This window comes from Rana temporaria, chromosome 13, assembly GCF_905171775.1.
Source record: "Rana temporaria chromosome 13, aRanTem1.1, whole genome shotgun sequence".
In the NCBI taxonomy this organism is placed as follows: Eukaryota; Metazoa; Chordata; class Amphibia; order Anura; family Ranidae; genus Rana; species Rana temporaria.
The window spans coordinates 50,327,428-50,342,669 of NC_053501.1; the positions used below are offsets into that span (position 1 = coordinate 50,327,428).

Consider the following 15,242-nt stretch of genomic DNA (forward strand, 5'->3'; position numbering starts at 1 on the left):
TAATATATCTTGATGTCCACTAACATAGGAAATTAAACAATTTGTTATTGAAACTAAGCAAACATTTTAGTATGCACCTAAAAAGAAAATAACACCTGGCTTATATTTTTCCAGATACAGAAAACAAGCAGATGGTTCACTCGTGATCAGTCGTGTAAGTTCAGAAGATGCTGGATCTTACACATGTGCCACTACCAATGGACATCGCAAAGAATTTAAACAAATCCAATTAAAAATCAGAGGTTGGTTACACATTCTGCAGACTTGTTTGAGTTCAGATGTCCTGCATTGATTTACTGTACGGTACTGACATTTGGTATTTGGTGATTAGCTTAGGTCAAAATAAAATAAAAGTTGAGCCACTGTCCTGGAAGGAGTATGCATATTAATAGTGTAAAATCAAAAGTCTTTATTCTGGCTTAGAGACTCAGAAATTAGGGGTTAGCAAGACAGCAGTCTACTAGCATGTGCAGAACAGGAAGTCATCTATGACCGCTTCCATCTTTTTTTAAAGGTTTCCTTTAAATACTTGGACATTCAAACCTGCAGCTTATTTCCATATCAGGCTTACCTGTAGGTAAAAATCACAAGGCAGGCTTTACGACCACTTTAATATAAATCTGTATTAAATGTATCAAATATAATTGCTAATACCTGTAAAGTGAAAAAAAAAGGGACTTGGATGCAGATTTTGTCTGAACAAAATGAAAGCTAGTGTCAATCATCTTGAACTCTGCCTGCACCATATTAATGCACAAAAATACACATCTGATGTTCAATAAAGATTTATAGGGAGTTATAAAACTGTATTTTTGATATTTATAACTTAATTCGAATTGCTCTTCTTAAACATTTTTTTCCCCCTTAGTCATGTGACCGGCACATGAGGGGGCTGTTTAAATATCTGGATATCTCGGACAAAAACAACTGTCATCTGCGCCACGATAGGTAGTTGCCTAGACTACTCCAACTCTCTTTATCTGGGCTTGCCAAAGATGTTAGTGCAGAAGCTTCAACTTATTCAAAATGCTGCGGTTAGGTTACTCATGGATGTCCTGCTGAGGGATCATATCACCCCTGTCCTCCGCGTCTTGCACTGGCTGCCGGTCCACTATCACACCTTATTTAAGGCTTGATGTATTATGTTTAAGATTATGAGAGGCTTGGCCCCAAGCTATCTCTGCTCTCGTTTTCATAAACAAGCTTTTGTTAGATCACTCAGATCTACCGGCAGAGATCTCCTTTACATCTCGGTGCCCAAGAACATCCGGCGTGGTGGCCAGGCCTTCTCCTACCAGGGTGCCGTTCTATGCAATAGCCTCCCTGTCCAGGTCCAGGAGGCCCCTACTATTCCGGTCTTCCGCGGGTTACTGAAGACTTGGCTTTTCACGCAAGCCTTCCCTGCGTAGCCTTTGTCTTCCACCCTTTCTGCCGCTCTGTGCTGCCTCTGCTATGCGCACCGGGACCCTTCGGGGTAAGACTGCGCTATATTAAGATACCTCTCAACTCAACTCTCACAGCACCAAATCAGGGCTGGTCAGTCAGACTCACACTGTAAAAAACATACATAAGCAGGGCAATATAAGCCCCTCCCAAAGATCTTTCCCTGCAGATGCCAAAGAACAGGGAAAGATCAGGTGACCACACAACAGTGCTGCAGGAATAGGGTACTTAGAGGATTTTCTTGAAAAACAAAACAAAATACAGTGATATGATTTATGGGAATGAACTATGGCAATTAACACTTTTATATTTAGTGTCACTTTAAAGCTCAATTCCAGTCAAGTGAGAATGGCTTAGGCTAACAATACACATATAGATTTCTCTAATTTGGCTGCAAGGCTGAACAAGAGAAATTGAATTCCTCTATCCACACTAATCAGCATGGATGAAGGAATCTCCCCTGATGGCTATTGTATTGTATCCACCAGCACCTGTGATTATCAGAATGCCCAAAACAATGACTGCATGTGTTTGGATGCAGTTTCTGCTGAGCCTACATTTTTTCATTTGGATCCTCCGACAAAAGTCAGTTGAAAGATTGACTATTGTTGAGCCTGGTGGTAAGAACAGGGCCACCCCTGGCTCAAATTGTAGCCAATTCAGCAGAACTCAGTTTAGATTTGAGCAGTAAATGGCAGGCTTTAGTCACACAGATTGTCAATGAACAAGATCTCCACCTTGGACTATATCTCCTGGTGCCCATAGTGCCTTGTTCTGAATGACTGTTTCCAGAATACATGCACAGTATTGCCAACCCTGCTGTGACCACAGCATTCCAACACTGTTTAACACCACAAAGGAGTACTGTTGGTATACAGAAGAGGATGTTTCTAGATGGGTACAAAATACAGGATGTGCTAATGAGGTTTTCTTCAGTCCAAAATGACCAGAGGTCCAGTGTGGTCCAAAAGATGCTGGCAGTCACTGAGATCACAAATACAGCTATAAGCACCTGTTTCTACAGGTAAAACAATTTCAGTTGCCTTATACTGAGAAAATCCACTTTAAATGGTTCATGCATTAGTAATGTAATGCTTATTTGCATAATTGTCTTTACTGGTGCAAGCTTTTTTTTTGTTTGCAAGAAATTTCCTGTTGAATTCAGATGAAGTAATGAGAAATGTCTCTAACTGTACAGGAGAACTGACAATTACTGAGCCACCCAGTGGTGTCACTGTGTTAGAAGGTGAACAGGCTTCGCTGAAATGTATCGTGAAAGGTGACAATGTCAATGTTCAGTGGTCAAGGTGAGTTTTTTCCTTTTTGGTTAATTTTCTGGTTGCCTGTATTAATCCATAGGTCAATATTGGGTTTTTTATTAGAAGCTGTTAAAACGGCATCTACTAAACAAAAATGGCCTTATTTAGTGTTTTTTTTACTCTCTAGATTACAAATTATATTTTCTTATGAGAAAATATTTCATATGGAGATCAGCGGTGTATGTACTGTATATCGCAAACTCTACAAAATACAAATGAGTGTGTGTGTGTGTGTATGTATATATATATATATATATATATATATATATATATATATATATACACACATACATATACATACACAGTGGGGATCGAAAGTTTGGGCACCCCAGGTAAAAATTTGTATTGATGTGCATAACGAAGCCAAGGAAAGATGGAAAAATCTCAAAGGCATCAAATTACAGATTACAGATTAGACATTCTCATAATATGTAAAAAAAAAAAGTTAGATTTTATTTCCATCATTTACACTTTCAAAATTACAGAAAACAAAAAAATGGCGTCTGCAAAAGTTTGGGCACCCTGCAGAGTTAATATCTTGTACTGCCCCCTTTGGTAAGTATCACAGCTTGTAAACCCTTTTTGTAGTCAATTTTTGTTTGAGGTATCTTTGCCCATTCTTCCTTACAAAAGTCTTCCAGTTCTTTGAGATTTCTGGGCTGTCACGCACTGCTCTTTTAAGGTCTATCCATAGATTTTCAATTATGTTGAGGTCAGGAGATTGTGAAGGCCATGGCAAAACCTTCAGTTTACGCCTCTTGATGTAATCCCCCGTGGATTTTGAGGTGTGTTTAGGATCATTATCCATTTGTAGAAGCCATCCTCTCTTTAACTTCAGCTTTTTCACAGATGGCATCAAGTTACCATCCAAAATTTGCTGAAATTTTATTGAATCCATTTTTCCTTCTACTCATGAAATGTTCCCTGTGCCACTGGCTGCAATACAACCCCACAGCATGATTGATCCACCCACATGCTTAACAGTTGGACAGAGGTTCTTTTCATTAAATTCTGTGCCCTTTCTTCTCCAAACGTACCTTTGCTCGTTCCGGCCAAAAAGTTATATTTTAACCTCATCGGTCCACAGAACTTGTTTCCAAAATGCATCAGGCTTGTCTATATGTTCATTTGCAAAGTTCAAACGCTGATTTTTGTGGTGAGGATGTAAAAGAGGTTTTCGTCTGATGACTCTTCCATGAAGACCATATTTGTACAAGTATCTCTTTATAGTGGAATAGTGTACCACAACTCCAGTGTCTGCCAGATCTTTCTGGAGGGATCGTGCAGTCAAACATGGGTTTTGAATTGCCTTTCTCACAATCCTGCGAGCTGTTCTGTCTGATATTTTTCTTGGTCTTCCAGATCTTGCTTTAACTTCCACTGTTGACTGCCATTTCTTAATTACATTCCGAACAGAGGATATTGACATCTGAAAACGCTTTGCTATCTTCTTATAGCCTTTTCCAGCTTTGTGAGCGTCAACTATTTTCTGTTTCAGTTTTCTAGACAACTGCTTAGAAGAACCCATGGTGCTGATTGTTGGGGCAAGGTCAGATGAGTCTGGGCATTTAAAACCTTTGAGATTGACATCACCTGGTCTTCACAGACGTTGATTGAGAACAATCCATGACACTGGCAGGTCTCAGCTTTGCAAAGGGGGCAGTGCATGCTATAAATTCTGCAGGGTGCCCAAACTTTTGCAGACGCCATTTTTTTGTTTTCTGTAATTTTGAAAGTGTAAATGATGGAAATAAAATCTAACTTTTTTTGACATATAAGAATGTCTGATCTGTAATTTGATGCCTTTTGGAATTTTTTTCATCTTTCCTTGGCTTCGTTATGCACATTAATACAAATTTTTACCTGGGGTGCCCAAACTTTCGATCCCCACTGTATATATATATATATATATATATATATATATATATATATATATATACATACACACACACACTTTATTATATCCTTTCATGTGATAACACTGAAGGAATTAAACTTTTCTACAAAGTAGTGAGTGTACAGCTTGTATAACAATGTATATTTGCTGTCCCCTCAAAATAACTCAACACACAGCCATTAATGACTAAACCGCTGGCAAAAAAGTGAGTACACCCCTAAATGAAAATGTCCAAATTGGATCCAATTAGCCATTTTCCCTCCTGGTGTCATGTGACTCAGTGTTACAAGGTCTCAGGTGAGAATGGGGAGAAGGTGTGTTACATTTGGTTTTATTGCTCTCTCTCATACTGGTCACTGGAAGTTCAACATGGCACCTCATGGCAAAGAACTCTGAGGATCTGACAAAGAATTGTTGCTCTACATAAAGATGGCCTAGGCCAGTGATGGCAAACCTTGGCACCCCAGATGTTTTGGAACTACATTTCCCATGATGCTCAGCTACATTGAAGAGTGCATGAGCATCATGGGAAATGTAGTTTCAAAACATCTGGGGTGCCAAGGTTCGCCATCACTGGCCTAGGCTATAAGAATATTGCCAAGACCCTGAAACTGAGATGCAGCACGGTGGCCAAGACCATACAGCGGTTTAACAGGACAGGTTGCACTCAGAACAGGCCTCGCCATGGAGGCCTCGCCATGCTCAGCATCATATCCGTCTTTGGGAAATAGACATATAAGTGCTGCCAGCATCACTGCAGAGGTGGGGGGGGGGGTGTCAGCCTGTCAGTGCTCAGACTGTACGCTGTACACTCCATCAAATTGGTCTGCACTGCGGCATGTCGTCCCAGAAGGAAGCCTCTTCTAAAGATGATGCACAAAAAAAGCCTGCAAACAGTTTGCTGAGTACAAGCAGACAGATTACTGAAACCATATGCTGTGGTCTGATGACACCAAGATAAACTTATTTGGTTTAGTGTCAAGCATGTGTGGTGGCAACCAGGTGAGAAGTACAAAGACAAGTGTGTCTTGCCTACAGTCAAGCATGGTGATGGGAGTGTCATAGTCTGGGGCTGCATGAGTACTGCCGCCACTGGGGAGCTAAAGTTCATTGAGGGACCCATGAATGCCAACATATACTGTGACATACTGAAGCAGAGCATAATCCCCTCCCTTCGGAGACTTGGCCGCAGGACAGTATTCCAACATGATATTGACCTCAAACAGACCTCCAAGACAACCACTGTCTTGCTAAAGAAGCTGAGAGTAAAGGTGCTGGACTGGCCAAGCATGTCTCCAGACCTAAACCCTATTGCGCATCTGTGGGGCATCGTAAAATGGAAGGTGTAGAAGCGCAAGGTCTCCGACATCCACCAGCTCCTTGATGTCATAATGGAGGAGTAGAAGAGGACTCCAGTGGCAACCTGTGAAGCTCTGGTGAACTCCATGCCCAAGAGGGTTAAGGTAGTGCTGGAAAATAATGGTGGTCACACAAAATATTGACACTTTGGGTCCAATTTGGAAATTTTCACTTAGAGGTGTACTCACTTTTGTTCCCAGTTGTTTAGACATTAATGGCTATGTGTGGAGTTATTTTGAGGGGACAGCAAATTTACACTGTTATACAAGCTGTGCACTCACTATTATACATTGTAGCAAAGTGTCACTTCTTCAGTGTTACATGAAAAGATATAATAAAATATTTACAAAAATGCCCACTTTTGTGAGATACTGTATTTCGTATGTTAAACCAGGTTGTGCTCTAGGGACCCTGGTGACCAATTTGCTCAACGTCTCTAGTTGGGTCTGGAGAGCTGTAGTCACCCCAAAGCAGGCCAGGATCTTTACTTTCAGCCATAGCTATTGACCTCACCAGGTGGAAGATCATAATAGGTCTTTTGTGGAAACAAAATGGGCAATGAGGCTGGCCCACTTACTCTTGGGGCCTCTTTCTCTTTGCTGTCTTCTGAAATGTTGCTAGGAAGGCTTCCACATTATTAGTTAACATAGGATTTTGCAGGTAACAAAAATAGGATAACAATTCTGGTGGAAGCTCTGCTTTTATGTAGTGATGACAGAATCAATGTGACAGCCAGGAATTTAGCATTTCAAGTAGCAAACATTACCAATGACAATATGACTCATGTTTGCCTCTTACAGGAATGGTGTGCCAGTGCAGTCAGATGGCCGTCACACATACATGTCTCATGATGGCAGCTTGATCATAAGGAACACCAAGACTGCAGATGAGGGCTCATATACATGCAATGCATACAGTGGCAGTCATTCGGTCAGTGCCAGTGCAGAAATCAAAGTTAATAGGCATAAACCGATGGGTAAGTCCGATATGAATACTTCTTTCCCCTAGCTTGTTGCAGTTATAAAGCCAAGTCATTACAGCAAAAAGGATTGCTTAAATTTGATTTCAAAAACAATTGAAGTGGCCAAAATACAGTTGGTTAGCTAACTTTGTGCTCTCACAGACACAGGCTATTGGTGTACTGTCATATCATATGCAAAGAAGAACAATAGTGTATAAGATCTAATAGTCTTCTTTCATGCTATACCCAGAGGCATATTGGTTCATGTGTCCATTATCACTGCTTTTTAAATTATAGCTTCTAGCACTCATCGTGAACATTAATGTTAAGGGTTTATTAGGACTGTTATGCCTTTTACACGCGGTCGGACTTTTGATCGTGCAAAAGTCTGCCGTGAGTCAGTCGAAAAGAAAGAGAACAGGTTTTTTATCTAAGGTCCGTCGGACTTCCGAAAAAGTCAGATGGAGGCTACACACGGAAGGATTTTCCTAGAAAAAAAAAAGCCTGTCAGACTTTTTTTTTTCCTCTGAAAATCCGGGCGTGTGTACGAGGCATTAAAGTATGTTGGGGAAAACCAATTTTTCCACTGTCCAGGTGGCAGCATTGAATATCAGGGAAACAGATGCCCGATGTTAAAAAGCCCATGAAGCAGTAATGGATCTGGGGGAATGTGCCTTAACAGGAAAGGGAGGATCTCATATCCTTTAGACCATACACGTATACGCAAATGATGACTTGTCTAATCCACTTAGCAATAGTGGAGTGGGAGGCAGGGAGTCTCCTGCGGGAGCCACAGAGAGGGAATCTGATTTCCTAAAAGAGTTTGTCGCTGGTGAGGTAGACTCTCAAAAGCACATACCAAGAAAATTTCTGTTCGCTGTCCTGATGTGGTATGTTTCAGTGCAAGGCTCAGGATAGCTGAATTCTGAGATGTTGATAGGAAGTGAGCTTCCCCCATGAGAGCCCCCTGCATTCTAAAGGGCATCCAGGATTACTACTCTGCCTGATGGGCTGGCATTTGCCATGAGAAATTTTCCACATCTTTGGAGAAAGGGGTTTCTCAGACTAAAGATTTAAACTGGAGATTCATTACGGCAGGAGAGTTTGCATGAGGGTGTCCATGGACCTAAATGTTGAGTTGCAATGGACTGGAGTGAATTTGGGCATACAGCACGGTTTTGAAGGAGACTGCCATTAGACACAAGTCTAGGGTTGACTTTGAGACCTAAATCTGTGAAGATCTAGAGCAGCAGAACAGAAGTTCATCCCAAAGCAGGAAGATCTGGACAGGGCTGTATCAGGCCAGTGAGTTGGATCCAACAGAATCGCTGCAGGGTCTGCACTGGACATTAGTTGCCAGGAATGGGGAAGGCTAAACCTTCAGCATTAGATCATCCAGGTACTCCACAATTTGTATTGCCTGAGAACAAAGCAGAGCTAGGACTAGGACAAACACCTTGATAAAACTTAGGGGGAAGTGTTGTGTGGATAGGCCAAGAGGAAGGGAAACCTATTGGTAATGTGATGTGCTCATAGCAAAATGCAGAGCATCCTGAGCGTCTACTGAAACCAGAAAATCCCCCAAAGAAGGGAAGCAATGACCAACCAGGCCAATTTCACACAAAACTTTTGAACCCACAGGAATAAAGTTGTGAGTCTATATTCAAAATGGGCAAAACTTCTTTACTTGGCTTGGTATCTGAACAGGTACAAATATAAAACTGGAAAGCATTCCTTTTGTGATGTGGATGACTTCTTCCTGTGAGAGATGATGAGCAGCAGCAAGACTAGCACCCAGGTTTCAGGGGGAGGAACATTTTTACAGCATAAAAGCAGGAAGGAGACACAATCTAAAAACCTAGTTTCTAGCCCCTGGAAATGAAACTCTGGACCCAAATGTCTGAGATTCCCTGGCACTAGAAGGCTGAAAGAGGCATGGTTAGTCACTGTATAAGATGGGCTCTAAAAGCTAGTGGACTGGAAAGATTTCAGCAGGCTAGGGCAGTTACTGAGACCCCATGTAGGAAGACCTTAGGTTAGGGAGACTTGGGCAAAGAGGACTCATCCTGATGTGATTCCCGAGAAGAAGCAGAGGGCTCTTCCTCATCCACTTCCTTCTCAGACACTGTGTCTGCAGCCAAGGCAAAGTTGGAGACAGACCCAGGAAGAGAAACTGAGAGGGCTTGCTTGCTAACCCCTGTTATAATATGGTCACTAAAAGGACCAAAGCAAGCAAGGAAGGAGCCAGCTATGTGCCCAGAGGACGGCAGGGGATCAGACTGGGGGCAACTGTCCAAACATAGGGTACTAGTGCCCTGTGTAAATATTTTTGATATTTAGATGGTTGAGAAAAGGTCATCCAGTTCAACCTGAGTGTGTGTATGATTTTTATTCTCTAACAATTCCCCTAGCTCTCTATATTCTGCTTCCCGAGGAAGACTTCTAAATGTTTCTTGAAGTTGTCAACACGCTCAGCTAATAGCAATACCACCCTCTTCGCCCCCCCCCCCTCTTTCTCCAATCCCATAGTCAAGTGCTGAGTCACTCAAATTTAAAGACATGGCAACTCCCATCCATAGCTGTGATACACTGTTTAAAGTGTTGCATCCAGTGTCCCTCAGTGGCAAAGGGATAGGGGTGCTAGTATCCTGGCTGAGGGCTGAGGGAAGAAGGTTCTCATCCAAGATTTTACAACACATGGCCACTCAATGCGGCAAAGTTGACCTGTACCTTAAGCAGAGAAACAGCCCCAAAGTATGTTTCCACCTCCATGCTTCACTGTAGAAATGGTGTGCCAAGGGTAAGTAATCATTTTTCTTCCTCCAAAAGTGGTGAGTCGAGTTAAAGTTAAAGAGCTCAATTTAGGTCTCATCTGACCAAAGCACTTTCTCCCAATCCATCTCTGAATTATTTAGATGTTTATTGGCAGAACTGTACATGCATCCTCTTGAGGAGGGGTACTCGCTGTGTTTGGAGGAAAAATGCTTACTATGACCCTAAGAACACCATCCCCTACAGTACACAGAATTGGAAACATATTGCTTTGGGTTTTTTTTTTCAGGTAAAAGGTACAAACTCACTTTGCTGCATTGAGCGGTCAATGGATGGGGCCATGTATTGTATAATCTAGGATGAGAACCTTCTTCCCTCAGCCAGAATACTGAAGATGGGTCTGTCAGCATGACAATGACCCAAAACATACCGCCAAGGCAACAAAGGAGTGGCTCAAGGAGAAGCACATTAAGGTCATGGATTGGCCTAACCAGTCTCCAGACTTTAATCCTATAGAAAATTTGTGGAGGGAGATGAAACAAGTTTGAGTTGACAAGAAACCTTAAGGTCTCATATTAGAGAAGATATTATCTTAGAGAAGATATGTAAGAAAAAAAAAAAAAAAGAGTGGACCAAAATCCCTCCTGAAATGTGTGCAAACCTGGTCACCAACTACAAGAAACATCTTACCTCTGTGCTTGCCAACAAGAGACTCACCATCAAGTTATATTTTGCTTAGGGGATCAAATACTTATTTTACTCACTGAACTGCATCTCAAGTTATTACATTTGTATCATGTGTTTTTTTCTGGATTTTCTATGATATTCTCTTTCATTTAAAATACACCTATGATAAAAAGTATAGACACTTTATTTCTTTGTAAGTAGGCAAACTTACGAAATCTGTAGGGAATCATATATTTTCACTGTAACCCATGATAAAGATTAATACAAAAAAATCACTGGCGCTCAATGGGAAATAACTAATATCCCATGAAATACTTGAAACCCTCGTATGGGCTGAGAACAGTCCGTGCTGCAGAGATCCGGATACCCTGAAGTACCACAAATACACAAATACACAAAAAAGGAAAACTCTGCGCTCCTGAAAGTTCACCAATTATAAATCCACTTAATGTTTGTGAAGAAAAAAACATACATTAACACTTTAATTTTCGAAAGATCCAGTCCTTTATATGGTTAAAAAAGGGAAAGTTTCCACAATGTACACAATATAATAAAAAAAGTATAAAAAAAAAACTTTCCAAATGTCTGCATCAGACCAGCACCCTATTCAGACTTCAAATGGTTAAAGCTTGCGGTTTTAGTTTGTGGGCTGTCTAGCAAGACATCATTAGTGCAAATGGTGAGCACAGTACATTACCCAGCCAGATGTAAACATCGATCGAATGTCCTTCTCCTGGCTGATGTAACAATGTCCGGGATCCTAGGCTCTCTCCTATGCGGGTCTGGAAGCTTCACAGACCCGATAAATGTGACTGCTGGAGACACAGGGTGGATCAGCCTATCAGAAAGGACGCTCTCCCTGGGTGAACATGCAAGCGTCCCACGTCTGAGATGCTGTCTCCGTAAACCAGCTGTACTGCAGGGAGAAGTTTAGGCGCCCTCCAGTGGGCAAAATGCAGTATGCGCTTGTTGAAAAATCAACAGCGTTGCATGGCGATTAAAATAATCGGATATAGAAGTTCTTATGCATGAATAGGATCTTCCATCATAAAAGGGGGTTATTAAGAGGGGTCCTAGACGACGCGTTTCGCCCTTACAAGAGCTTTGTCACAGTCAATATGACCTAGGTATAAAGTTTAATTAAATAGACTAAGATAGGGGGGGGATTTGAGGGAGGAGAAAGGGGAGGTGTACCAAACCGAGAGATTTAACCCTTTGGACATCCAAAAAGACAAACAGACAAATAAATCACATATATATTGCAAGAGAATTTTTTAAAAAATATATTGCAAGAGAATTATTTTTAAAAAAAACATATTAGCATATCATAAATTACTGAAAGATAAACAGCAGTTTTTTTGTGTCTTAACTGGTCACTAGATCTCATTATAACAAATCTATATTGTTGCAACATAATATCCACAATAGGTTGTATGGGCACTCTATCCAAATGGTGCCCTCTAGTGGCAATTCATAAAAACTACTCATAAAATGTTTTAGAATATAGAATAAAAAGCTATATATAAAATAGGAAGAGTTAGATAAGAACGTTAACTTCAATTTCCTCATTTAACCCCTTAGGTGCCAAGCTGTCGAACTTATGTATCCAGAAGACCTCCCTTCTGCAAAGAAGGGAGAATCTTTCATTGGTAGTCAGAGTTCCTTTCAGAATGTGCTCAATTACAAAAACTTCAAGATATTTAAAATCCCTGTTGTGACAACGATCAAAGTGCCGAGGAACGCTGTGTTCAGTGCAGCCCTTTTTAATCAGGCGACGATGATCGCCGATTCGGGCGCGTAGAGCTCTGATAGTTCTGCCAACATAGAAAAGACCACAGGCACACCGTAGGACAGGGATATGCAATTAGCGGACCTCCAGCTGTTGCAGAACTACAAATCCCATGAGGCATAGCAAGACCCTGACAGCCACAAGCATGACACCCAGAGGCAGAGGCATGATGGGACTTGTAGTTTTGCAACAGCTGGAGGTCCGCTAATTGCATATCACTGCCGTAGGACATAAATAACAAATTCTGTAGAACATGTCACAAAATGTTTGATACCAAATGATTTTCCAGGAGATAGATGAATCTTCTCTGTGCCATGGGAAATGAATTGGCATGTCAAGCATGCCCGTTTTTTGCAAAGAAAGATTCTCCCTGCAGTACAGCTGGTTTACTGAGACAGCATCTCAGACGTGGGACGCTTGCATGTTCACCCAGGGCGAGCATCCTTTCTGATAGGCTGATCCACCCTGTGTCTCCAGCAGTCACATTTATCGGGTCTGTGAAGCTTCCAGACCCGCATAGGAGAGAGCCTAGGATCCCGGACATTGTTACATCAGCCAGGAGAAGGACATTCGATCGATGTTTACATCTGGCTGGGTAATGTACTGTGCTCACCATTTGCACTAATGATGTCTTGCTAGACAGCCCACAAACTAAAACCGCAAGCTTTAACCATTTGAAGTCTGAAGAGGGTGCTGGTCTGATGCAGACATTTGGAAAGTTTTTTTTTTTATACTTTTTTTATTATATTGTGTACATTGTGGAAACTTTCCCTTTTTTAACCATATAAAGGACTGGATCTTCCGAAAATTAAAGTGTTAATGTATGTTTTTTTCTTCACAAACATTAAGTGGATTTATAATTGGTGAACTTTCAGGAGCGCAGAGTTTTCCTTTTTGGTGTATCCATGATAAAGATTAAAAGGTCGGTCCTGTACTGCATTTCTGAAAAAAACAAAAGTTCAGGCCAGAGCTCCATGTTGAATGTGCAATTTATGTTGCAAAGCAAAAATTCATTGTATACCTGTGCAAATATAACCTTTTATGTTATAGCCTGATAACTACAAAAAAAATATTATTTGTCTTTCTATTTAGTATCTTCAGTTCAAACGGCAGACTCAAACGCAGAGTGTGTTGACAACCCCGAGCTCGCCAATTGTGACCTAATTGTCTATGCGCAACTTTGTAACAATGAGTACTACAGCAGCTTCTGTTGCGCCAGTTGCTCTAAACATGGCTCAGGACACAGCCAAAGACACAACGGCTGAGAGACCTTTCCGAAAGATCAGTTTATAACTATGACTAGGCTTAAGTGACCTTAATCCTCTTTTACCTGTGATTGGGCTCAATAAAAACAAAATAAAAATGGTGATTTTGGATCCTTTTGCAGACAATGTTATAACAAGCAGCATACAAATGTAAAGGGCATATGTATCAAGTTTCCCAAATTAGTATTGTATTAAACAATTGATATTATCTGGTCATGATAACACCAAAAAGATTCAGAGGTTATCCAAAAGCTCCGTTTATGTAAGGTAGTAAGATGGAGAACAAAATTGTTAACTTTACACCTTTTGATACATAATCCCTAAGTGTACAGATTCTTAAAGCATGTATGTTGTTTTATAACAGATTTAAATTACGAAGCACTAGAGTGAGTATGTACTTATTTTGTTGGTCTGACTTTGATTTATTTGTATGTTTATTATAGAATACACTAGGACATTTTATACATCAACTATAAGACTAAAATCAAAGTTTATTTTGCTGACTTTTCATAATAAAAGGGGCAAAATAAATGTTTTTAATGTAAACTTGTAAGAAAATGCCACAATTATCTGAATAGCATAAAAGATGAACAATTGGGCATCTTACTATTTTGCTTGCTTGTGGCCATTGTTAAAACACTGCTAATATGGGCTCTAGAGCCCAACATGAAAAAATATATTGTGCCTACACAGCAGCCAAATGCCATTATTGACGATTTGGTACAGGATACTGTAAGCGTATCCATTGTGATTGCTGTACAGATGATTTTGGCAGTAAAGGGTGAAATATTGTCAGCAGACATGCCAATTATCCAATTTTGTTTTGGGGTGGGGTGGGGGCGGATGGAGGCTTCAATTTGCCATAGGTTTATTTGGTTAATTTTCCCTGGCCATACATTTCTAACCAGTATGGTTAGTTAGCACAAGCTCTGAAGCCCTGTACACACGATCGGATATCTGATGGAATCTAATCCGATGGATTTTTTTCATCGGATATCCGATGAAGCTGACTTTAGTAAATGGAGGGACTAGTTTGATGGGGCAACAGTGTAAATATTATAGACCATTAAAATTAGAGATTCTATAATTGCAGAAACATAATGCAAGGGTGGTGTTAATGTACATAGTATTAAAAAATGGCGTTTGTGTAGAGGTACTTAATGTTTTTTTATAGTAATAAATCCTGCCTATAAATGTGTAGTTTAAACAAAGGCAGGCTGCAGAAGTTTATACTAGTAATATATTTCTATTTGCTAATAATTTAGTGAGAAAGTACAATGTTAATGCACAGTAGCGACCTGCAACATTTTGCACCAAGCAATTGTTTTCCATAATGCATACTTTATTCATAATTGAAGCAAAAGAAACGTAATAAGTTATTACGTTATAAGGACATGTATAAAGAAAAGCTCAATATGCATGCAATTTTGGTTGCACCTCACAGAGAGATATTACAGTGTCCCTCTGTCAGAACACAACAGCTCAGCGGGGGAGATCGCTGCACTAACTTTGCATGGTTAATACAGTGGCTTCGACCGGAGCTGACAGTTTTTTTCGTCCAACCTGCTGGGTTGGATGAAAAAAAAAAAAAAAAAACACTCAGTGTGTACCAGGCTTTACTAAAGCAGTGATAAGCTAAACCAATCGAAGTATTAAAATATATAATTATTGTAAATGTATGCAATTTGGCTTATTTTCAGTCTGAATAGGGACAACAAAAAGAAAATACCATCTCTACTTACTAAAGTAT

At 40.5% G+C, this 15,242-nt stretch overlaps 1 protein-coding gene across 4 annotated transcripts in view; it reads left to right on the plus strand.

The window, feature by feature from the left end:
- Positions 1 to 13,893, plus strand: part of PAPLN (papilin, proteoglycan like sulfated glycoprotein) — a 144,049-nt gene extending 130,156 nt beyond the window's left edge. For 3 of the 4 annotated variants that reach the window (XM_040333468.1, XM_040333470.1, XM_040333469.1), the window contains 4 exons: positions 115 to 242; positions 2,642 to 2,750; positions 6,819 to 6,994; positions 13,320 to 13,893. In XM_040333468.1, the coding sequence (XP_040189402.1) occupies positions 115 to 242; positions 2,642 to 2,750; positions 6,819 to 6,994; positions 13,320 to 13,492 (586 nt within the window). In that variant the 3' untranslated portion in view covers positions 13,493 to 13,893. The remainder of the gene's footprint in view (positions 1 to 114; positions 243 to 2,641; positions 2,751 to 6,818; positions 6,995 to 13,319) is intronic. The other variant, XM_040333471.1, reaches the window with a different exon arrangement.
- The last annotated feature ends 1,349 nt before the right edge of the window (positions 13,894 to 15,242 follow it).